Below are 25507 nucleotides of genomic sequence, written 5' to 3'. Positions count from 1 at the left end.
TCTGTCCATGGGATTCTCCAGGCGAGAATACTGGACTGGGTTGCCATGTCCTCCTCCAGGGGATCTTCCTGACCCAGGGATCGAACTTGTGCTTCTTTTGCCTTTTGCATTGGCAGGCAGATTCTTTACCACTGCACTGCCACCTGGGAAGCCCATTTATGCATAGTAGTAGGCTGTAGTCTATGGGGTTGCTAAGAGTCGGGCATGGCTGAGCGACTTCACTCTCACTTTTCACTTTCCTGCATTGGAGAAGGAAATGGCAACCCACTCCAGTGTTCTTGCCTGGAGAATCCCAGGAATGGGGGAGCCTGGTGGGCTGCTGTCAATGGGGTTGCACAGAGTCGAACACCACTGAAGAGACTTAGCAGCAGCAGTAAGCCCTAAAGAGAAGCCAGTGAAAGAGTTTGGAGTAGCAGTGTTACTTTCAATTTGCATGTATGTTTATTTCTACTGCTTGTAATGTTTGGGAGGTAACATTTTGTCTTGTGTAGTTAAATGTCCCTGTTGTGTACAGTGAGATTTTCCCTCCCAGGAACTTTCCATTTGGCTTCCTCTTGTCCTTTCTAAAGATGCGCAGTTGTCTTTTGTGTAACATCTCTCCAAAAATACAAGCATGGCTCATGGCCACTTTTTTTTTTTTTTTTCCCCAGGACTAGTAAGGCAGAATTCTTTGGAAGTTCTAGGGAATTGTTGAGCAAATTTCTTCTCAGAGAAAAAACATTGTTGTAAGATCAGGAGAGTGTGACAGAAAATAAAAGTCATGATTTTTGTCCCACAAAATTTCCATTGCTTTGAAAAAGACAGGGCTGACTTTAATAATACTTAGTTAAGGACCAAATGTGGGCTAAAATTAGCTATAACTCAAAACTTAGAGTTGTGTTTATATTTAAAATTTTATTCCCTTTTATAATTTAAGCTAAAGTTTTAGTTCTTTTTGCCAATGAATATGCTGATTGACCTTTATGAGTGAAGTTCAAATTTCATTTGAAATTTAAATAATTCTAAAACATGAGCACGTTTATTTGGGCTCCAAAGTCAGTACACAAGGATTTTGTTTTGGTTTGTTTTAAATTAACAAACAATCATCTTCAGAAAGAAAACATGAGCAGTGTTCATGAAAGTGTTGCATTTTATTCCATGTTTTAAATCTTACCTAGTATGTTAGTTAAGTGTTTTAAAAAGGCATATGCATGTACAGTAATAGTAAAGCTACGTTTATTTGCTGAGTGCTGACAGGCTAGCATATATTACTCTAATGATAATCGCTACCCAGTAAATTAGGAATAAGCAAAGAGGGGTTCAGAGTAAATAGGCCAACTGACATACTTTAGTAAGTGGCAAGCTTGGCATTTTTATACCGATCCATTGAACTCATAGCCAGTGTTACATAACATATTGTCAAGGCTCATAGTGGTATATAACATATTGTCACATATCAAACACCTTCTACACAAATTGCTACACACCTTCAATCTTCTGCCAAAAGGCAAACTTAGTCAAACAGTTATTGATTGGGTAGATTATTGGAATGTTTGAAGTTATTTGTAAAACCCAAGAATGGGATTCCCTGGTGGTCCAGTGGCTAAGAATCTGCCTTGCAATGCAGGGGATGCAGGTTCGACCCCTGGTCAGGCAACTAAGATGCCACAACTAAGACTCTATGCAGACAAATGAATAAATAAATATTAAAAAAACAAACAAACAAAAAAACCCAAGATAATCTGAGCTGTTTGTATGGAGTCCAAAGAGAGGCGTGAAGTCTTGTGCACAATTACAAAGGAAGAGACTTGATTTAGTCAGTGGAGGCAACTCTGGGAGCAGAGAGAGAGACGGGCAAGTCTGTCCTGGGGGTGGTATGTGTTGGAATAAATGTGCTAGTTTACAAGAAAAAAATATCTGACTGGGACCCATGTTACAGAGTATAAAGCATGACAGGAGGCAATCACAATTAAGGTTCTGATGAATAGTGGAGGTTCAGAAAATCTTCACTGTGATGAAAAAAGAAATCTCAACTGGAAGACAGATGTAAGTAGGAGGGAAAAGGAAAATGGAAAGGGAAGCAACAGTACTTTATAGTTTTTAAAGTGCTTTTATATCAACTCTATTTGATTTTGTGGAAATCTAAGAAGGCATTATATGCAATCCTGATATATCTTAAAAATTATCAATCCCTGCATAAAAAAACAGAGGGCAGAGATGCTAGAGTTTGGAAGACAGGCAGGTCAGACATTAAATGACTGGGCCCTGAACCAAATCTGTGTCCATGATGGTGGGTATGAAGCCATAAAACTGAGGAAAAGTGGACAAGAGACAGCGTGATCCTCTGAATTGGGGATGGACATAAGGTGGAGAATAAGAATCTATTCTGACAGCATAAATTTATTTAAGAAGGAAACACAGCCACAGTGAACAAATAAGAGCTGGGATTTTTTTTTTTTTTCCAGGTGAAGAAAATTGTCTTTTTAGGTTAATTTTTTTAGTGATGGTAAAATGTCCAAGATCAGAGTCTTAGTTCTGCACTGAAGATAATGAATGAGAGAACAGGCTTAAACAGAGGTGACTGGGAATTGTGTGTGTGTGTTTTCCAAGTAGAGAATAGGATTATACTAAAGAAGTTGAACTCCACAAAGGCACCAGGCTAGAATGAGCTACAGGGATTCTCAGAAGAAGCCAACACATGACGCACAGGTAGGCAAGAAGGAAGAGGATCCCTGGTGAGTCTGGTATATTGTGTGCAAGTCTTGCTTTAGGTGACAAGTTAGTCACATGGTCTCTATATCCCTTCCAGTTCTACCATTTTATGATTCTATATAAAATTTTAGAATTGTATATAGACTATATATTCTATATAAAAATAAAGATAAAGTGCTTCTTTGACTACAGATATTAAAACAAGACACCTAGATAATGATAGGTACAAGAATTTATGAACACAAGCAAAAAGTAACGTGTCCTAGGCTAGTTGATAAGATAGTGACAGTCTTAGGACAGAAATATTAATAAGTTACGGTGATTTTAGCCTACATTGTGATTTTAGTCTCTAGTTCCCTTTTATGACTGCCTGGAAATGGCTGCATCAGTCTCTAAACCCAGAAAGTGAAAGTGTTAGTCACTTAGTCATGTCCGACTCTTTGTGACTCCATGGACTGTTGCCCGGCAGGCTCCTCTGTCCATGGGATTTTTCCAGGCAAGAACACTGTAGCGGGCTGCCATTCCCTTCTCCAGGGAATCTCTCCAACCCAGGGACTGAACATGTGTCTCCTGTATTGCAGGCAGATTCTTTACCATCTGAGCCACCAGGGAAGCCCCTGTAAGCCCAGATCTCACTTAAAAATCTAAAGGAGCTTGCTGCTCCTCTAACCAGCAGGCGGGCTGAGCTTGTGGACATGCTGTGGGTACCTGCCCCTAGGAACATCGCGTCTGGGAAAGCTGAAAGCATCCTGGCTTGGGCGTGTGTGAAAGCCTGCGCTCCGGAGTCGTGGTTTATGCTCTGTAGCTCTGGCTCACGGTAGATCCATAGCCACTTCACACTCCTTTCACGCTTGGCTCCTGCCCAGCTCTTTATACTATGTACCGATCTGCCAGGAATATATAGTCCACTCAGTTTTCATTCAGACATTGGACTGAAAGATGCTCAGAACAGGAAAGTGGCTCAGTGGTTCCTGATGATGGTCCAGCAACCACTGCCACTCTCCTTTCCTCATAAAGTTGAACTCTCAGACAGAGTCTCCCCATCAGCTGTGCGTCACTGCAAAGTGGAAATGGCCAATCACAGTAACATGAGCTGTAGCTCTGTTTTGTTTCAGCAGTTTGGTTTGGGCCATGGGAAAATGAGGGTTCCTTCCATACTAGTACATGTACCAGCAATACATGTGGTAGCCCAGATTAGCTGATACGCTGCTAAGGACCACACTGAATTTTCCATGTGGAAGTGGCTTCCAGGAATAGGTGAAAACCTAGGGAAGAGTATTTTCTGTATGGTAGGTAGCAAGGACATGTTTAGTGCTTTGGTAGAAAGTAATCTTTTGGTTCCTTGCCTGTTTGTTCTTGATGGTTTGAGATTACAGCATGTCAGGCATTCTAGGACGAATTTGTCTAATTAGGCAGATTGACTGAGTCTGATTCTCCCTGAACTTGGGGAACATATGTGCTAATAGACCATGCAGGAGAAAACAGTTTCTGTATTTCTCTCATATTCTTGCTTGGAATCTGACATTGACTTGGCTTTGAGAAGAAAAACCTGGTCTTCTAATGAGCCTCCACATGACACCCCAGAGACATCCAGAGAACAGTAAGGGATTGCTTCAGTGTAACCTGCTAAATGCCAGGGATTGTACCTTGCCTTGTTAACCATAAAAACTGAAGGGAAGTCTTTTATTTTTCTACCTCGTAAACTAATGGAGGGCTCTTTTCTGCATAGAAGACCGTATCCTGTCTCTGAATGGTTTGACTTATCTTCATGGAGAGATGGCATATAGGTTGTTCTTTATATGGTGTGGTTGATTCCCGTATGTTAATGTGCAGCAAAAGTGCTTTATGTAGGGTTCTTATTTCCTCATATAGAATATTAAAAAGGTGTCTATTCAGGGGTTGAGACAATAAAATAATACTTTTTATTGCATTATCAGCTCCCATGGTGGCTCAGATGCCTGAGCCATCTAAGTGACCTCCCTGGTGGCTCCTGCCTGCAATGCGGGAGACGAGGGTTCGATCCCTAGATCTGGAAGATCCCCTGGAGAAGGAAATGGCGTCCCACTCCAGTATTATTGTCTGGGAGATCCCATGGACGGAGGAGCCTGGCAGACTATATAGTACATGGGGTCACAGAGAGTCAGACATGACTGAATGACTTCACTTTAAAACTTTATTGCATTATCAAGGATATTCTTAAGTGAAACTGTATTTAAAAAAAACTGAGAATGCATGGCTGTGGTGAATACAATGATTGCTCACATAATTTGTTGCCACTGCCTTGATTTGTATAAGTCACCAGTAATTTCATTCATCTCTCATTGCTTTTGTACCACCAGTGCAAATGTTAATTCTGTGAAAAAGGTAAGTAGCACCTTAGTATTACTGTACAAATAGTTTTGATCTCACAAACCCTGGAATAGGGCCTCAGGAGCCCTCAGTGTTCAAAGACCCCACTTTAAGAACTGCTGCCCAAATCTGTAATCTCCTGTCATCTTTGACTTGGTGGATGTGGTGACCAGAGGCTAAAGCAGGGTCTTCCTGATGAAGACCCAGAATTGGGGCAGAGCACAGAAGAAAGTAGAAGAGACCGTGAAATGAGAGTTAGGTAGGAGCAGCGGATAAACTTCAGGCATTTGCCTGTTTGTGGACTGAGGTCTTTGATCTAGCAAGCAAAGAGTCCTTGTCTTCAAGGGCTCTGAATTCTTAGCACATTTTTGTTGAATTTAATTTGATTTGTTGTGATTCAGGCAAGAGGATAGCTTGGGTTGGCGTCTGCCTCCTAAGCAGGTCCCATGGTCTGTGGTGGGCATGTCACAGGATTGACACAGCTCCTGCCATGTGCTGTTGCTGTGGTTCAGCGAACATGTGGTGACCACTGGAAAGGGGTCATTGTGTCCCTCTCGTTCCCCCCGCCCACCTCACTTGACCAAATTGTGTATATGTTCAAAGAGCAAAGTTGAGAGGGAAAATGAATGGGATAAAGCATAGAGTTAGACTTTTTTCTACTATCAGGGGATCTGACTGGCTAGTTGTCCCAGAAATGACTAGAGGCCTTTGCCATTTGCCAGTTTAAAAAAGCCCATCATTTTAAACAACTGGAAGGTATTTTGGTCTTCCCGTGGGAATAGAAGCCTTGAAAGAATCCGTATCATTACTGATGACCAAGAGATGTGAGACTTGCAAGTGAAACCAGAGAATTTCAAGTCCGACATTAGAAATATTCCTGAAAGATGTCATTGATGAGGAATTGTATGGTGGAGCCTCACTCTCTAGAATTTAATGAAGGCCATCCTTTTTTTAAGAGGAGCAATAAAAATGCATTTCTCATTTAAGGTGTGGTGTGTCAACAAGTCGTCCTCTGGGGATTTTACTAGCCCTTTGCTTCTATGTCAGGATTCTTTGTTCAGTACTGCAACATATGTGCATGGGAAGTGAAACAGTCGTCTGGATGCTTTGTGTGCCTGGTGCCAAACATCTGGGTATTTGGAAACATCTGGAAAAGTGACTGAAGTTTTCACGAGGGTGTTCAGCATTATGTGGATGAAACCTCTGGTTCATAATCAGACATCTGCCAACCCAAGGTTGATTATAAATGTTTCATTAATTTATGAGGAAGGAAGGTTGGTCGATTGTACAGTACACTGTTGTTTGACTTTCACTAGTTTTTATTGCAGTGGAGTGATATCAGGTTGTTGCATTTCAGAACGTTTCAGTCTGATGAACATTTCCGCTTTTAAATTCCAAGGAGAGGGGAGAGCCAGCAGCAGGTCAGAGTGGTCGGCTGCTGTCACGGCAGCCATTCGGTGTCTGTGTTTGAAATGTCTAGTCACCTCGGGGAAGAGATACTAGACGCTCACAACCACAGAACACCCCAGAAAAGTGGTTTTGTTGGGTCACCATGGTGTCAGTAATCCATGGACTGCTCGCGCTCTCAACAGAGAATAAGAGATGCTTTCTCCTAGGTCCAACGAGGCATTAACTGTTTACTTCATGTGACCCCAAGAAGAAAACGAAACTTTTGTTCCTGGGCAGGCCTTGAGGGGGGTAGTCTAACTGTCATAGTAGCCTGTGCTTTTAAAAGAGTGCCTTTCTGTGGGGAGCCCTGCAGATCACAGGGGCCTATTGTGAGAAGAGAAAAAGAAAGCATTGAGGCAGGCACCAGGCAACAGAGCAAGGTGGAAACACTTAAGCGAGAGGCCTTTAATTTTTATACAAGTAACCTAGAAGCATATTTTATACCCACCTCGTAAGTCAGGCCGCAGTCTGGCTGTAGACTTGGCGTGGTTTTCTGGGAGCTATTGCTGGGGGAAACCAAAGATAGTCTCTGACCTTGATGGGGACGGAGAGGTGGCTGAAAGCTGGCAGTCTGCTCATTGCAACATCTGGCTAGCGAGATAATAGTCTTCATTCTAAAGCTTTTGTAAAACCATCTTTTCTCTGTGATTAGCTTTTAGGGAAATCACACCCTAAACTCTGTCCACCCTTAGAGATGCTTTAAGCCACTGTCTCTTTTGCATCCAGGGCCTCCGGTTTGTCTAAATGATCTGGAACACTCTTCAGAAATGTCCTGCACAGATGTTGGAGGACAGAGTTAAGTTGTTTTTTTGGCAGGGGCTATGTTTTTGCTTCAAAAGTGAAATGGATCTGGCTTGCCTCTGGTGTGGCCATTTGTGTCTGGTCGGGGCAGGATTTATCCACTTCATAAGCAGAGTGAGCCTGATGCCATGAGATGGTGCTTTGGCCTTCCAGCTTGGTACTCGGGGGCCTGCAGAGCCGAGAGCGTCTCTCTAAAGTTGGTTTGTGTAGAGTTTCCAGGCCAGTCAGCTTGGGAATATCATGTTCTGTGGCCATGCCTAGATTAGTTTTAGAGCTTCAAGATACCGAATGGGAGAATTTTTTTTTCCAACTTTTATTAGCAATGAAAACTTTCAGTGAAACATTTTCCCCTGGGAATAAATCTTATCAGGCAACGCAGTATGATACAGAATTAATAAACGAGGATGGGAGTCTCAGGAACTTCACTTGTGCTTCCTTCCTGTCCCTGATGGGCCCCCATCCCTGGGTACATTCCCCTTGCACTGCCAGTTGTCTGCATGCTCAGTGCTGTCCAGCTCTGTTGAGAGCCCATGGACTGTAGCCCACCAGGCTCCTCTGTTCATGGGATTTTCCAGGCAGGCATACTAGAGTCCACCATTTCCTTCTCCAGGGGATCTTCCTGACCCAGGGATTGAACGCATGTCTCCTTCATTGACAGGTGGATTCTTTACCACTGAGCCACCCAGGAAGCTCAAAGTGGGAGATCCATCCCTGGGTGGGCATCACTGTAACCTTTCATGCTTCCTAAAAAAAAAGATTTGACAACCAACAATATAATCTAAAGCTCTTAAATCAATGTATGTGAAAACCAAATTCCAGGGGGGTTCATGGAATTGTCCAGGCTCACAGTAGCTTAGAAATGGTACTGACTTATAACCTAGGTTTTATGGTCTCCTGTTTAATACTCCACAGACCTATTTCTCATGTCCTATCACCCTCACCAGTGCTAGAGCTTAAAGGTGCAAAGAGGGCTGCTGTGTTAGGCAGGACCCCACAGGGATGGGTTCAGAGTCAAGTCTGGGGTCGATCCCAGCCTGAGTGCTTTCTCCTTACACAGTGTTAATCAGGGTCAGTGAATTTATTCACATGGGACTGATTTATAAATGACTTACACACGAAGATGCCTTATAAGTATACAGCCGAGTATGTGCTTTTCCAGAGTGTATACTTTTTTTCTGCCTTGTTAACTTCTTATCTGGCAGCCCTGCTGTAGAAGTCTAATTCCTGATGGAATAGGCTTCTCTCCATCTCTGCCTTCTATGCCTGTGTCTCTTAAATTCACTTCCTACCCTCTCTACTCTGGGGGCTGTGTGTTTTTGATGGAAGGTGTCAAAGTTAGTGGGGAAATGAGAAATACCAGTGAATGGAGAAGTCAAGAAATGACAAGTTTCAGTTGCAATAGTACAACTGTTTTACTTGGAAGTTTTCACGTTGTCTGGTCTTTGTTGGCAGATGGAAGTTATATGCAGCAGTTTATAATGTGCAGTAACATATACATGCAAACATGCGCCTGGCTGTCCTGTACATCTTGATGAAGCCCTCGAGAGCATCCTCACGAAGGCTGTTGTAGATTTGGAAAGTAACTGGGGATCAGTGTTTCGTTCCTTTCATCCTCACCAGTTTTCTAAATGAGGCCAGTTTCAAAGGAGAGAAGAGGCATGTTCAGCCATGATGATCTTATTTGAACCAAGTTTGCAGGGGTGGTCCAGATGTGAGCTGTAGGAGCTATGACAACTTTCCTTTGATGTAGAACACGACTTTTACCAACCTTCCCCAAACATGTCTTCCCATTTCCTGTGGGATTGTAGTATACTCTGGTTTAATGATTGCTAAAGGAACATAGAAACAAATGTGAATCTGGTTTGCACGCTTCCTTTTTTTTTCCAGCAGGAACGAAGGGGTCCTCGAGAATCCTTGTTCCTGTGGAACAAATGTCAGAAGGTGCCACCCTGAATTCATTAGCTGAGATCGACAGCAGAGCACTGTAGCTAAACCTTTACAGAGAGTGACATGGTGGGGCTGATGGGGAGTCCTTCTAGTTCTTCCACTGGGTGAGGAGAGTGGTCAGTCTTCCGTGGTTTCTCCAAGTCGGCATCTATGTTGACAATGTGTTGTTTGGTGCAGTGGGATCCTTTGCACCCATTTCCAAGGAGCTGTAAGTTGGAAGACATTTAAGTCTATTATTTTTAAAGAGTAAAGGTATTTAATACTTTTGTTTCATAACACATGTTCTCAGCATGGATTTGTCTGTTGACAGAATGAAGAATTTCTAAGGAAAGGCATATATTCAAGCCTCCTCTTAATAGCTATTTCGGTCCAGTCTACCAGTCTAGTACAATGACTTTTCAGATCTTTATTCAGCTGAAAATTAATATAATATTTCTTGTTCTGAAGTTGATTCCATATTTTTTTATTAACAATCTGGGTAGCTTTGCTGTCCACATGTGCTTTCCTCAGCTGTATAAAATCTACTTTCTTAATGCCCTGGACACAATCTTTGATTATTTGGGAGTTGGCTTATTATTCATTGTATCCATGCAGGGACAGTGGGCCAATCCCTGCTTCATTCCTGTGATACCCAGTTATAATAATTGTGTTTATGTGTAGTTAAATTGGAAGTTGAATAAGTTGTGGAGTTAATGATGTAGCTGTCCAATTTACAACTGGGAGTAAAAAAGGATGAGGCTTTAATCAGCTAGTCTAATACCGAATAAGCCACTGGTCCCAATTGCTGGTCCAACAATTATGAGTCCTTTTTAAAGACACCGATTCCTAGTTCTGTCCATGGAGATTCTCATTCAGTGTGTCCTGGTGTAGACCTTAGGAATTGTCCATTTTCAGAAGTTCCATGGGAGATTCTGGTGCATGGTTAATTGAGTGCATGCCCGATGTAATGATTGTGCTTCTTAATGATAACATTTTCCATCTCTGTTGGTGTCTCAGATGATTCTGAAATGCTTTTACTATCATCTTAAATGGAATATATTTTTCTGAACATTCTGGGCTGTGTGAGAGCAGGAACATCAGGCTGGTAGTTGGAAACCTGGTTCTTGTCTCTGTGTGGATGTTTTATCACGCTGGAGATACTTGGTCTGTTTAGGTGGCAGTCTCATTCACAAATTGAGGGCACCAGGTTTCCCAAGGTACTTTCCAGATTTCTGACATTCTTTGATTTGGAAGATTTTGCCCTGCTAGGAATTGTCTTCGTCATCACTGTTCACTGAGGGTTGCTGCCTCTCCTGGTTCAGTGAGTGCTGAGCTGCTCAACAGAGCATTGCTCACAGCCTGCTTCTCAGGAAAACTGGCAGCTGTCCCCATGTCCAAAACCACCTCTCTTCCTTTCTCCTGTCACTGCATGTCACTGAGTTCAAGTTTGCTCTGCTCACCATACGACAGGGTAATGAATCTGAGAGACGAGGTGTTGCAGCACGGAATACGACTTTATTCAGAAAGCCGGCTGACCAAGAAGATGGCAGACTAATGTCTCAGCATAGCCAGCTTGTTGGGGTCTGGATGCCAGGTTCTTCTATGGATCAGAGATGGGGAGGGAGGTGAGGAAACAAAGTAAACAGGCCATTAGTCTTGAAGGTATCTCCTAGAATGGCAGCCTCAGGCAGGGGGATGTGTGAGTTCCTTCCTTCCTTCCGTCTACAGGTGGACAGGGTTCTGAACAAAGGCACTCTAACAGTCAGGTAGAAAGGGAGGATTCTCTAAGGCAGGCTGTTATGTATAGTTATAACAAAAGCAATGGAGACCAAGTCAAAGAAATAGTTCCAGTGTGGAGTCAGAATTGACTTCTCCCTGCAACATATCCACCTCCCAAAACAGATGAAAGTAAACTGTCCTACTGGGAAGCAAGTTCTTATGTTGAGGTTTCTCTTAAGGAAAATTCAAGTTGTAATGCTGACTTTTTCTATACCATGTCTTGGAAGTTTTTACCAACTGGGCTTTTTTTGCAGCCTAGGAACACTTGCGTCTTTGAGCACAAGATGTGACTGATGTCATGGTTTAGGGAGCTGATCCTGCACTTCCGTATCCCCTTCAATAAGCCTTAGTTTCCCAGAACTTGTGGTATATGCTCTAGAGAGTCTGGTGGGCCCCAGGGCAGAATGTGACTTCTTTTAAATCTCTGGTTCTCAGCCTTTGCAGAGCATCAGAATGGTCTGTAGTACTTTTCAAATGTACCCACCCAAGTCACACCAGCCCTGCCTGGGCCCCCTGACTCAGGCTTTTTAGGGTGGGATTGGACACACATGTATGTCTTTTAAAGGTTCCACTTTAAACTCTCCCTTCTGGAGCCTGCTTTTCTTCATTCTGACCTGGCCCATGCACTGTTCCTGTGTCTTCTGTAATTATTTTTTGTCAAAGTGGGTATAGATAAATGAGGAGTTGTTATCAGAATATAGTAAACTGTGGTCTAGTCTATTGAGAAAATTAACTCACTATGAGAAAAGAAGTTTTTCAGAGGGGAGGGAGTCTACTGAGCATTCCTAGCACACAGTTAAGGCACAGGAACCACTAGTAAAGATTAACCCTTGTCCCTGTCTACAGAGATCTGAAGGTTCTTGTTTTATTGTAAAACATCATGGGGAGCAGTAGTAGATCATTCACTGTTTCATTAAGAATATTTTAACATAATATCTTGTTTATCCTCTTTTCAGTGCAATTTAGCAAATATTGAGAATTTACAACATGCTTAGCACTGTTCTAGATGCTGAGGATAGAGTAGGGAGCACAACATAAAATTCCTGCCTTCACTTGACACACTCTTCCCCAAAGTGTGTGTGTGTATGTGTGTGTGTGTGTCTGTGTGTGTTTGTACATGCATCAATTTAACATGACAGAACTAAATGGCTGCATTATAGCATTATGAAATGTAATTTTAGGAGAAATCTTTAGGATTGGCCTGATTATTTCTAAGATCACAAAGGGAATCAGAAAACTAAGCATGTGAAACCTGAATTAAATTCACAAAATATTAATACCAGAGACTGTCTTACTGTCAACAAGGAGTCCGTGTGTGTTCAGGTAGCAATTTTCTGAAGGTGTAAGGAAATAAACTAGTGGATTTAGGACTTTGCTCCAAAAACAAAAAGGCAAGACAAAGACACTGAAAGAATTAAAGCTCATCTTTTGATTTTGGGCACAAGTCTCCAGGTTGTTGTCATTTGGTACAAATCTTTCTTTGTGTTTTTAGCTCCATGTTTTTAATTTCCCGTATATGCAGAATACGTTGGGACTTTGGAGTTCACAGCATTTTATCTGCTTATTTCACCTGTTCAGCAGAAGCATTCATTTGAGCTGAATGCATGTCTTTCAGGCCTCTGGAATGCTGCTTCACAAATGACTGCAAAATTCTGTCCTCATCTTGAAGGAATTAGATAGCTTCCTAAGTTTTTATGTAGTAGTTTATGCTTAAAATTATTATGATAGAAATAAAACCAGTATTGTAAAGCAATCATCAATAAATTAAAAATAATTATTAGGCATGTTAGACATGATATACACATTTTGAATCTGCTTCTCAAGGAATTTAAATACAAAGTTATGAAAAATCTGTTAGCATGTCTGTTTCAAAAGTACTTTTGTGAAAAGGAAAAGTGTGGTCATTTTTTTAAAAACCATAACCAACATTCTGGGATTGTGAATGCCAGCTAAAAAGATGCGTGCAACAAAAAAAGTGACCAGTGAAAGAAGAGCACATTTGGTATGGATTTCAAGCCATGAAGAGAACAAGTAAGAGAAACAGAGGATGAGCTTTGGTGCTGGCTCATGTTGCTGCTTGTGCATTAACTAACAGGAGAGAAGTAAATAGCGTGTGAGAGGGGGATAAAATAGATGTTCTGGAAATAATTATTAGTGCTAAAATTTCTGCATCTAATTTTGGAGTGCTTACTTTTGGAATTTCACATGCACAATGATAATGTGTGTTTCAGGTTTGTGGAGAAAAACAACGCTTTGAGAAGTTGATGGAACATTTCAGGAATGAGGACAATAACATAGATTTTATGGTGAGTTATTTCAGTGCTACATTCAATAAAGCCAACTCAGATTTAGCAGTTATTTCTTAAATCCACTTACATTTATATATTATGTATATGTATGTATTATAATGTTACAAAGGATAGGAAACAATTTTATATGCTATAGATTCAAATTTTACTTGCTCTCTTCATCTGTGTTTGACCTTTATGGCATTTATCTCCAGGTTTTGTTTTGTTTTGTTTTGTTTCTATCATAAAGGCCAAAAGTATTTATTGGTTACAGTGCTTTTGTTGACCCTTGAACAATGCAGGGGGTTGGGGGCTCCAACCCTCCTCACAGTGGAAAACCCTCCTGTTAACTTACAGGAGGTTATGTGGTGTCACATCTGCAGGTTCAACCAACTGTGGGTCATGTAGTACCTAGTCTTCATTGTTGAAAAAAATTTGACCTGCACAGTTCAAACACATCTTGTTCAAGAATCAGCTGTGTTTATAGCATAAAGGGGGAAGCCATGCATTTGTGAAAAGGAAGTTAACAGTTGGCGCAAATGCCTGCAGGAGCCAGCTTGAGCAGTCAGTGGTGGTGATGGTTTAGTCACTAAGTTATGTCCGACTCTTGTGACCCCATGGACTGTAGCCCACCAGGCTCCTCTGTCCATAGGATTTTCCAGGCAAGATTACTGCAGTGGGTTGCCATTTCCTTCTCCATGGGATTTTTCCCACCCAGGGATTGAACCCGGGTCTCCTGCCCTGCAGGGAGATTCTTTACCAGCTGAGCTGCCAGTGACGCCCTGAGAAGTCAGTAGTGCTGCATAAGAATCCTTAAACTAGAGACCAGGAGTGCTGGACCATTGTGTCTTTGCACACCCCATCCAGTGGCCTTCTCCAGGCTGCTCTCTAACACTGAAGTGCTTTGATTTGTAGGCCTGGTAGTATATATCCCCAAATGAACACGCAGCAGTGATTTTGTGTTTTCCTCCTTTGATTACCAACTCTAGTAATTCTCTGAGACTGTGATGGTATTGCACCTTTCCTTAGTGGGGTAAATTGCATGTAAGAACATGCAATTCAGCATCATAACTGTCATCCTCAGGGACAAAAAGCAAAAGATTCTGAGCACCTCTGAATCTATGTACCTAAGTCTTAATCCTAGACTGAAGGTAGACTCCAGTGTAGAGGATTTCCAGAGCCAGGTCACCCCCGAGTATACCCAGGTCTGCTTTCTTTGACCCAGTCTATTTAACCTCAGGATCTTCTGGACCCAGGAGTTCCTTTACTGGGGCTTAATTTCCCAGATCCCATCTAGCCTGGAGCAGATAGCCTGTTCACTTCTTCTGTTGTCAAGTTTTCCAAAACCTATGCTTGCGATGCTTAGGCAGTTTTCATTTGAATTGCTTCAGTGGTTATAAAACATGGACTGTAGCTTTGCAGATTTCTAACCCTTTTTATATGAAAGATGTTTTCTGGGTCCTCAAATTTCATATGCATCCTAATCCTTGGCCCTTTCCCAAAACAGTATTGGTTGAAGTCTTTTATAGAGGTTCTCTGCTCCATAAAGCATATGTATATATACTTTTTAAAAAGGTAAAAAAATAAATTTGAAACAAGGAATACTTTTACATTGACTTTTATGTTCTTGTTTGGATTTTTGTTGGAGTGTTTAAGGCCCTGGTGACAAAGATGTAAAGAAGCTGTGCCCTTGCTCACGTGACCAGGTTCTTTCCTCTGCCTTCATAGGAGGAACTTGTTCATTCCTTTAGAGTTGAGGTTGCAAACTGGAGCCTCCAGGCTGAAGCCAGCATACATACAGACTTGTGAGTTTAGTCTGACAGTGATGTCCTTGCATTTAAAAAATTGGAAATTTTGGCCTGAAAATACAGATTTGTAGATTGTCTTGAGAATTAATAAGTTCTGGTAATGCTTGGTCCCTGTTCTTACAGAGTATAAGCTGCTGGTGCCAAGTAGTCCCTATTCCTTAAGTCTGAAGGTAACCGTGCCAATTTGTCACAGTCCACACCATTCCTTATTGTATTACACATGGCCCACTTCACTCATTTATCATACATACCAGATCCCTCTGCCATTTGAGGTTCTACTGAAATTATAAATGGTGTTAAGCCCTTTAGAACACCTGCACTGTTGGCAAATGAGAGCGTATTTCCTGTCAGTTCATTTATTCATACATATATATGCATTGGGAGTCTTATTTCAGTGCTGCTAGTATATCGGTACTGTGTGCTCAATTCATGTGCCATCTAGCAAATAGTTGCCTCTTAGGCATATCATAACACTCAATAGATCATTTAGACCTGCTTTCAGAAGAGTAACAGAAAAATGCCAAAATCCAACCATATTTTTTTTTTCCAGATGAGGCTTTTCATAAACTGTCTTGGGAATGCAATTAAGTTGTCAAACCTCCCAAACAACATATTCCCTTAAGACATAATATACATGCTTCAGATGTTGCACAAGACCTTTCTAAGTATTTTTTGGTGGGCATAAGAAAACAAAAAAGTGACAAAATTAGCACTTGAAGTAATTTTTTTTAGTAAATCAGAACAGAATCCCGTGTAACCTAGAGAGCTGACATGTCTTCCACAGATACTGGGGGATAACATACACTCACAGAATCTAATTCGATAAACAATACTTTAAACAAGGTAAAGGAAGAAGGGCTTGGGGAAGAGGAGGGTGAAGCAGTTTGCAGAGTAGATGTGAATCTGGACTCCACTGTCACGCCTCCTTTCAAGTCTCTGGCTGGTTATAGAGGGAGAGCATCAGAGAGAGATTTTCCCTGTAAACACACCGACTGTCCCTACCTGAAAATACAATAGCTACGTTAAACTCTGTTTCTGTTGTATACTAAGCAGGGGACAGGTTTTCTCTGTGGCAGATCAGAGCCACTGATGCAGTTGTGGGAAGAAAGTAGCAAGTCCAAGACTTTCATGGAATAGAAACTGGTTGGTTGTTTAAAATGGGAAAAGGGATCAGATGTTCTGTTGCTCTTCTGTTGGTATGGTGGGTCCGCCAGTACAGTTTTAGAAGAGATTACCCTGGGATTGCAGATGACTTAAATGTTCTTCATTGTAATAATTGTTACTTTTTTACAGTGTACCTATAGTGACTTAGGTTGTTCTATATGCCTATAAGACTGCTTAAAAATACCTTTACTGAGATGTAACTGGGGCTTACTTGGTGGCTTAGAAGGTAAAAAATCTGCTGCAATGCAGAAGACCTGGGTTTGACCCCTGAGTCAAGAAGATTCCCTGGAGAAGGGAATGGCAACCCACCCCAGTATTCTTGCCTGGGGAATCCATGGACAGAGGAGGCTGGCGGGCTACAGTCCATGAGGTCGCAAAGAGTTGGACATGACTGAGCTATAACTAACATACCATCCAACTTACACATCTAAATGTGCAGTTCAGTGTATTTTTAGTGTATTCCTAGGGTTGTGCCATCATCACTGCAATCTAAAGTAGGACATTTTGTTGCCCCTCAAAGAATTTCTGTACCCGCTAGTGGTTATTTTTCCCACCCCAAGTCCTAGGCAACTATTAACCTACTGACTGTCTACACATGTGCCCATTCTGAATATTTCACATGAATGGAATCATACATGGTCTTTTGTGACTGGCTTTTTTTTTTTTTCCTTAGCACAATGTTTTCAAGTTCACTCATGTTGTAGCACGTGTAGGACTTCATTTTTTTCATTTTTGTATAATATTCTACTGAATGCATATATCACATTTAAAAAATCCATCCATTCATGGACATTGGGATTCTTTTTGTTTCCCCTACTGTTTAGTTATTATGAATAATGCTACTATGGCCATTTGTGTACCTATTTTTATCTGGATGTATTTTTTCATTTCTCTTGATTATGTATCTTGAAGTGGGATTGCTGGGTAACACAGTAACTCTGAATAGCATTTAGAACAACTGTCAAGCTTTTCCAAGTTGGCTGCTTGACAGCAGTTTATATCCCCATCAGCAGTGGATGAGGGTTCCAGTTTGTTCATGTTTTGTCCACACTTGTTATTGTGGTATTGATTAAAGCCATCGTAGGGGCTATGAAGTGATATCTTATTGGGGTACCATCTTCATTTTTGCACGTTAAATTTTTTTTCATTGAAAAAATAGTTCTTTTAAAATTAGTTTATTTTTAATTAGAGTGTAATTGCGTTATAATGTGTTACCTTCTGCTATACAACAACGTGGATCAGCTATATGTATACATATACCCCCTTCTTCTTGAGCCTCCATCCCACCCTTCTAGGTCATCATGCAGCATCAAAGTGAGCTCCCCGTGTTATACAGGGACTTTTGCATTTTTAAAAATAAATTTTTTTTTAATTGTAAAATATTTTTAAAGATCCAGCGAAACAAAGGAAAAGCAAATTGAGCTTAGATAAATGAGGTAAATGAGCTTAGGTAAATGAGCTTAGATTTGTGAAATTGAAAGTATACGTCTATGATTACGCTGAGAAAATAAGTTTGGACCTCTTCTAACCTGTTGGCAATTTTATTTCAGGTGGCCTCTATGCAGTTTATTAATATTGTAGTCCACTCAGTAGAAGACATGAATTTCAGAGTTCACCTCCAATATGAATTTACCAAATTAGGCCTGGACGAATACTTGGATGTAAGTATAGCCATTAAGCTTTGTTCTAATATGAGACTTGGTTTATCATGGACCCTCAAAGATGCACTTCCATAATGACCAAAGATCGCCTAAGGCTCTATGCAGTCAGGTGTTGTAGTACGAGTTAAAGGAGCCCGTCTGAGCGATGTGATCTGTCAGGGAAGCTGGATGCAGGCAGGTCTCCTGGGACCTGGCACTGTCTTCTGTCAACAGCATTCAGTGCCTCTTGGAGCCGTGGTGCAGCTGTTCTCTGCTTTTGAGCTCTGTCTGGGTCAAGTCTTGCCGCACCCTTCCTCAGGTCTGTTGGGCACTGTGTGCTCTTAGTTTCTCTAGGGACTCCATCTGGGCAGGGGGAGCCAAATGAAGGCTACCATAAAGTGATGAATAAATGCTTACAGCATCAAAAAATAATGAGGAAATGGACACTAGAGACTTCCTTGTGTAGCTGTTAAATTCTGCTTAAAGTGTTTGTGGCTTTAGAAATTCTGCTTTTAGTTCTTAGAAGAGAGAGCTAAAGTTTCTCTTTCTCTTGCTTCCTTGCAGAAGTGCTTAGCTGGTTCCCTGAAATTCTTCCCCTTAGGAGCAAAGTTGATGTGAAAATCATAAATAGACTTAAGTAACTGTGTGTACACAGATGTCCTTCGACACTTAGGCAGTTTTGTTTTCCCTTCTGCTTAAGGAATGATTCACCTGAATTTGAAAGACTGCTGGTGATAGGACAATAATTGTTGACCTCAGTTTCAAGGCTGTTTCTAAAAGTGAAGAAAATAGAAGTAATTCCCTTGGACATGTCCAGATTTCACCTGGAGAGTTCATTGTTGTTAAGGGTGAAGCCAGAGAACTACACTGATGGTACCCTCAGTTTACTGAAAGGTAGAATCGCTGAGTTGGTTACTCTTGGGCTCATGGCCTTATTTCTCAGACCAGCTAGGCTGCCCTTGAGTAGACCGGCCTAATGTTGTCTAAAGACTCCGTTCAGGTTTGTTGTCATTGCGTTGCTCAGTCATATCTGACTCTTTCTTTGTGACTCCATGGACTGCAGCACACCAGGCTCACCTGGCCTTGACCATCTCCTGGGGTTGGCTCAAACTCATATCCATTGAGTTGATGATGCCACCAAATATATTATACTCTGTCACCCCTTCTCCTGCCCTCAATTTTCTCATTGGGTCTTTTCCAGTGAGTCAGCTCTAAGCATCAGGTGGCCAAAGTATTGGAGCTTCAGCTTCAGCGTCAGTCCTTCCAATGAATATTTAGGATTGATTTCCTTTAGGATGGACTGGTTTGGTCTCCTTGCAGTCTCTCAAGTGTCCACACTTCAAAAGCATCAATTCTGCATCACTCAGCTTTCTTTATGGTCCAACTCTCACATCCGTACATGACTACTCAGGTGGAACTATGAAAGATTTCTATTGAAAAGTTTGTTTAAATATCTTTCCTGTTAAAGATCCACTAATATATTTGACAGCACATTGTATTCAATATTTTTTTCCTGCTTTGAACTAGGGTTCATCTATTCTCTTTCTCTGCACTCTCTGAAGTAGCAATATATGAGTGAAAGTTGGGTGTATTCCTAATGGTGTTTTGGGTTCAGTTTTGTGATGGCTGCACAGAGCTCATTTCAGGCTACAGGATATGACAGGTAGTGACATCAGCACCTGTTACTCACTGTGAATCTTATGAAGAATCCCACTAAGCTGCTGCTTCATTTCTTTTCTAGACTTTGCCCTTATTCAGAAATTTTTTTCTTTTCTGACTCGTAAACTTAGATAGAACATATTCTCTTCGAGACAGGTAATATGTAGAATTCTAGATTAGACCCAGGAGAAAAATCCATTTTCCTGAGACTTTATTTGTAGAGTAGAATTCCTCTTAAAAATGTAAGATTATTTCCAAAACTCTGTTTCTCTAACTTCCTGGCTTGTTGGTACTGAACCTTGATAGATAGAAGTGGTTATATGAATAATATAAGCATATAATAAATGCTTCATTAGTTTACAAAAACCCAGCCTTGAAAGTCACCATTCAGTAATGGTCTACTGGCATCATCCATGTGCCAGATATTATTGTAACCACTCACTTGCTCCCCAGGGAGAGACATGAATTACAGTACTTGTGAAAAAGATGGACTGATTCATTACTCGACCTCTAATTTTACCTTAGAGCTGGTTGACTTCCTTTGGGATGCCTGACCGTAGAATGCTGAGAATGGCAGAAAGCATCCTAATTTGTGCTTTGGGAGCCATGAGCTTCTCATGTTGGGCAAGTGTCTTAGTCATCTAATTATGGAGGATGGGTTCAAGCAATTAGTGCCAAAATAGTCCCCAAGGCTAAGATACTCTATCAGTGTCTTTCCCGCCTCCCAGCCTCACCCCCAGCCAGAACTATCATCGCTACCTAGGCAAGATACCACCCACTGTAATCTCTTCTACCACACAGATACTCCTTGGGGTTTATGTTACTTGTGACTGCTGTTCCCTTATGATTTTTCTATTTTCTTGATTTCACCTGCATCAAAAATGTTTTAGGTTGAAATATATCTGCATGGGAAATCTATCTACAGGAAGGATTAGGGGGAAATGTGTGTATATTTGGGAGAGAGTAAGCGCCAGAAAGTAATCTGATGATACCCTCTTAGATGATTACTCCAGAGTTCTCTTAAGGAGGATGAGATAGAAAACCCTCTCTTGGAAGGAACAAACGAAAATATGCAGGCCGTTGGGTAAGTATGTTCTATTTGACAGTTATGCTAACTCCGTGTTCTCTTGCATTTTGTTTTTTTTTTAGAAGCTGAAGCACACGGAGAGTGACAAATTGCAGGTACAGATTCAGGCTTACCTGGACAACGTGTTTGATGTGGGAGCTCTTCTGGAGGATGCCGAAACCAAGAATGCAGCCTTGGAGAGGGTGGAGGAACTGGAAGAAAACATCTCTCATGTAACTACCTCTCAGAAAAGGAAAACTGGCTAACGTTTTGGCTAGGTGCAAAGCAGAGTAGATGTTAGCTTTATGGCTTTTATGACAGCAAACAGAAGGATGTGGAGTCTGGGAATGAGCTGCAATGTAAGCTAGAAAGCAACCTGAAGCCATTCTGGGCTCTTTCAAAGAAGGCAGGTGTGCTACTTACAACTAAGTGAAACTCACTGCCTTGCCTTCATTCACTGCTCAGTTTTCTGCTGCATCCAGATTTCCCTTTTAGTTACAAGCACAGAAGCATTACAGGATGGTGTTAAAAAAAAAAAAAAGAAGATTGGCATTACCTGGGAGGAAAAGCACCTCAAACATTTCGGTTTGGTGAAGTATTTTCTTCTGAACATGAGTACCTTGTACCAAATGTGTCCACGCAAGCCATGTACAGGCTGATCCAGTGACCTTATGATGTGGGTCTTCACCTTCTGCCTCATGGGTCCTTAGGTTCTAAATAGATTCATCACAACAGTAGCATTTTCAAGGAAATCAGCAAAATTTCCCACATAACCATTTCTTTCAAGGAGTATCCCCTCAGTATGATGAAGAGGAATATGGTACTTCTTAAAAACCCAAACATTGTGAAGACCAATTCTTTTGCTGAATTCTGATTGAAAGTGCCCTTGATTGTGAAATGAGTTGTGTCTCTTTGGAGAGATGTGGTTTCTCCTCTCTGAACAGTCCATTTATTTTCCCCTGCATTTCCTAGTATGTCTTCATATGTGTGTGCTCCATGTCATTGTTCCCTTTTCCCCATCTGTCTGAAAAGGGGAATTTTCGTGGTCAGGTTGCCAAAACCCTTCCCTTTATTAAGTGCTGTGCTGACTCAGTTGGCACCTGGCACCTGCTTGGGAGGAGAATTTACAGGCTGTTCCTTTTTTTTTTTTTTTTCCTTTTTGTCTCGTCTCTCAAAATATGTATTGGTTTGGTCAAAAAGTTTGTTTGAGTTTTTCCGTAAGATGTTACAGGAAAACCCAAACAAACTTTTTGACCACCCCAATCTTGTGTTCTGAGCCTGGACAGCAGTAAATCCACTCTCCCTCCTCCTCATTTCTCTCTGATTTTCTTTACTTATTATTCTCAGTGAGATGTAAGGAATCAGAATTCACCCAGTTGTAGAGCCTTATGTAGTAACTGTTTCCTTGATGGCTCATCCCATGTTTCTCTGAAGCCTCAGCCAGCACTGCATGACCCTGCTTAAATAGTCTGCTATTGTAGTAACCACCTGTTTATTTGAACTACCCCTCCAAAATGACTTTTATTATTGAAATTCCCCAGTGACTCAGTGGGTAAAGAATCTGTCTGCCATGCAGGAGACACAGGAGACATGTGTTCAGTCCCTGGGTCTGGAAGATCCTCTGGAGAAGGAAATGGCAACCCACTCCGGGATTCTTGCCTGGAGAATCCCATGGACAGAGGAGCCTGGTGGGCTATAGTCCATGGGGTCACAAAGAGTCAGACACGACTGAGCAACTAAGCATGTCCAAAATGTCTTTTATTTTTGCGATAATTTAGGTCAAAACAAGCAGTGGTATTTTTTCAACCGATAACTCAACAGAACCAACTTTTCTCAGTCAACAGTTTTCAAAACCTCTTGCCTAATAGCCCTTTCTTAGGGAGGGAAAGGTGACCAGTCCACCTCCCTCACCCACTCTTCTCTACCCTTGCTGGCCCCTGTAGAAATGGAGATTGATACACTATGTATGTGGAAGTACTAAGAGCTGACATGTGAGTTTTGTTAAGGGTCCCTTGTAAATGAATTCCTGTTAGAAACAAGTTTGTACTCAGGACCATCTTATAAATATTAACAATTTCAGAAAACAACTTGGGGTACACGTGCAGGACTCTGAGGGGCCCCTCATGTCTCTGAGCTCTGCTGTCTGAAAACCGAGGACCTGGTCAGAATGATCCTGTGTCATGACAAATCTTTCCTCTCGAAACTTGACAGTTGTCGGAAAAACTGCAGGACACAGAGAATGAAGCCATGTCCAAGATTGTGGAACTGGAAAAGCAGCTCATGCAGAGGAACAAGGAGCTGGATGTGGTTCGAGTAAGTGTGATGGTGGCAGCTGCTCCAGTGGGCACTGTGGGGAACCAGCTCTGGCTTCAGCCTAGGAGACAGAACCCTGATATGGTCACGGGCTTCCCAGGTGGCACTAGTGGTAAAGAAGCTGCCTGCCAATGCAAGAGACATGAGTACAGTTCCTGGGTTGGGAAGATCCCCAAGAGGAGGAAATGGCAACCCACTCCATTCTTCTTGCCTGGAGAGTCCCATGGACATGGGAGCCTGGTGGGCTACAGTCCACAGGGTTGCAGAGTCGCATATGACTGAAGCAGCTTAGCACACACACACACATGGTCACAGCAGAGGGATGCATGGGTGTAGCGTATTTGCTGCAACCATTTCAGAGGTGAAACTTGAAAGTAACTCATAGTTAGAGTATGTCTTCATATGTGTGTGCAGTCAGATACCAGGGGTTCACTAGTTCCTTATCACAGGTTTTGGGAGCAACAATATTTTCCCATCTGGACAAGTCTGAGTGGATTCTGTAGATCACCCATTTGGTTGAAAAGAAAAACACAGCATGGATTTAATTCATGCCACTTGTTTATTTTTATTAGACCTTGCACTTCTTTGTATTTCTTTGCTTTGCTTCTGCTTGAAACCAGATTTGGTGGTTGCCTTGGAAACAGTGAAATCACAACACAGGCAAGACCTACTGGCATTCACCAAAAAAAAAAAAAAGAAAAAAGAGAGAAAAAAGGCAAAAGTAAAATAAATCCATTTTATTATCAGATAATCCCAGTTGTTCTGCCTGGCTTTAGCATTGTTTTTATTTACAGGTTAGGTATTTATGGGGTACCATCCATGTGTTTGAACATAAAAACACCAAAATGCCTGGAAGGCTTTTAGGCAAATGGCTGGCTTTTGTGCCCCTGTTAATGACATGGCACATTTTATGCGATGGTTATCATGTCTACGTGCATTGCTTGATATTCTGACAGGTCCTACAGTTAACTCTAGGAAATTTGCTTTCTGGCATACCGTTGAGACAAAGTTGTAGCATATGGACTCAATTCAAGTTCAGACTCTCAGATTATTAATAATAGACAGGGTGTGAAGAATGTTTCCCTGCCTGCTAGAGGTTTGTGGTGAGAGAGCACGTGAGTCAGGCCCAGAGAGTGACTTCCATAAAACCCTTTCACTGGAGCTTCTGTGGGCCCCTTAGAAAAGGAACCAGGACAGCCTTTGAATTAAAAGTCGTGACTTCTTTGTTTTCTGCTAAGAACCTAGACAGAAATAAGTAATTAGTGGAGGGCAGCACTGGACTGTTTTGTTCACTGCATTACCAGAGGGAAAATGTTACAACAATTGCTGTCCTGGACTGAGCTTGGTCAAGGGGGCATTGTGAAGGCCAGAGATATCCATTCAAAACAGTCAGCCCCTGGTTACTCATGACTGGATTATTCCATGATTTGCAGATTTTTAATCCCAGTCTGACTTCTATCCAAGTCTGATATAGGGACCTTTTGTCTGCTGTTAGCTGATATGTATCTAGGAGTTACAATTGAATTTTAACAGAACTAAAAGGAAAACATGCTGTACTACCAGAATACCCTCAGGATATTCCCAAGTCAACTATAAAATTATTTTTGGATTACCTCTGCCCTTTTCCTCTTCACCTGTGGGGAAAACTGACTTGGCTGTATTTATTAAAGGAAAGAACTACGTTAACAGCAACAATTGCTAGAATGCATGCATTGCATGGATTACCAGTGAACAGTTGATAACAATGAGACTTTACAGGTTCTGGCCGAATTCCATAGATAGAAGTATCCTTTTCCTTTCTTCTTCTTCTTCTTCTTTTTTTTTTTTTTTTCCATTTTCTTTACCTTCAGTTTGCCAATCTAATGCTAATACATATGGATGTCATGTGAAGACAAACTCTTGACCATGGCCTCTTTTGCAGGAAATCTACAAAGATGCAAATACCCAGGTTCACACATTAAGGAAAATGGTCAAAGAGAAAGAAGAAGCCATTCAAAGACAGTCTACCCTAGAAAAAAAGATTCATGAGCTGGAGAAACAAGGGACCATTAAAATTCAGAAGAAAGGGGATGGGGACATCGCCATACTCCCTGTCGTGGCTTCTGGCACATTGCCCACAGGGTCCGAAGTGGCAGTGGGTAACTTCATGGGACCAGTAATGGGGGCCTCCTCCTCGGGACCCTTGCCTCCCCCTCCCCCACCACTACCTCTGTCGTCAGATGCACCTGAAGCAGGTAAGAAGCCTTGGCAGGAGAACTGAGGTCGTATTGGGATCTTTGTATGTCTTCTTTTACCCACTGTTAATTTATGTCCTCTGTCTGCTTTTGTGTGCATGCTCTTTTATTTACTTTTAAGAACTGTTTACATTTTGAGATTAAAGTTGTAAGTCTTTCATTTCATATGTTGTAGAATACTCCCCATTTGTCACTGAGGACATTTTGTAATCTGAAAAAAAAAAAAAACCCACCACATTTATCCTTTTCAGTGTTTTGTTTTCAGTTCCTTTATGTGCACATGGCATGTTGCAGGAGAAACCATTCCTCTGTTTTGAAAGCCCATTTGTTTCTTTTCTTT

At 41.5% G+C, this 25507-nt stretch overlaps 1 protein-coding gene across 16 annotated transcripts in view; it reads left to right on the top strand.

The window, feature by feature from the left end:
* Positions 1 to 25507, top strand: part of FMNL2 (formin like 2) — a 328394-nt gene that overhangs the window by 277176 nt on the left and 25711 nt on the right. For all 16 annotated transcript variants that reach the window (XM_042243862.1, XM_060409919.1, XM_060409918.1 and 13 more), the window contains 5 exons: positions 13227 to 13301; positions 17806 to 17916; positions 20704 to 20853; positions 22832 to 22933; positions 24855 to 25167. In XM_042243862.1, coding sequence (XP_042099796.1) covers positions 13227 to 13301; positions 17806 to 17916; positions 20704 to 20853; positions 22832 to 22933; positions 24855 to 25167 — 751 coding nt within the window. The remainder of the gene's footprint in view (positions 1 to 13226; positions 13302 to 17805; positions 17917 to 20703; positions 20854 to 22831; positions 22934 to 24854; positions 25168 to 25507) is intronic.

The sequence above is a fragment of the Ovis aries genome, chromosome 2 (genome assembly GCF_016772045.2).
Source record: "Ovis aries strain OAR_USU_Benz2616 breed Rambouillet chromosome 2, ARS-UI_Ramb_v3.0, whole genome shotgun sequence".
NCBI lineage: Eukaryota > Metazoa > Chordata > Mammalia > Artiodactyla > Bovidae > Ovis > Ovis aries.
Note: the sequence above shows the minus strand (reverse complement) of the source record. Positions and strands in the feature narration are given on the sequence as shown.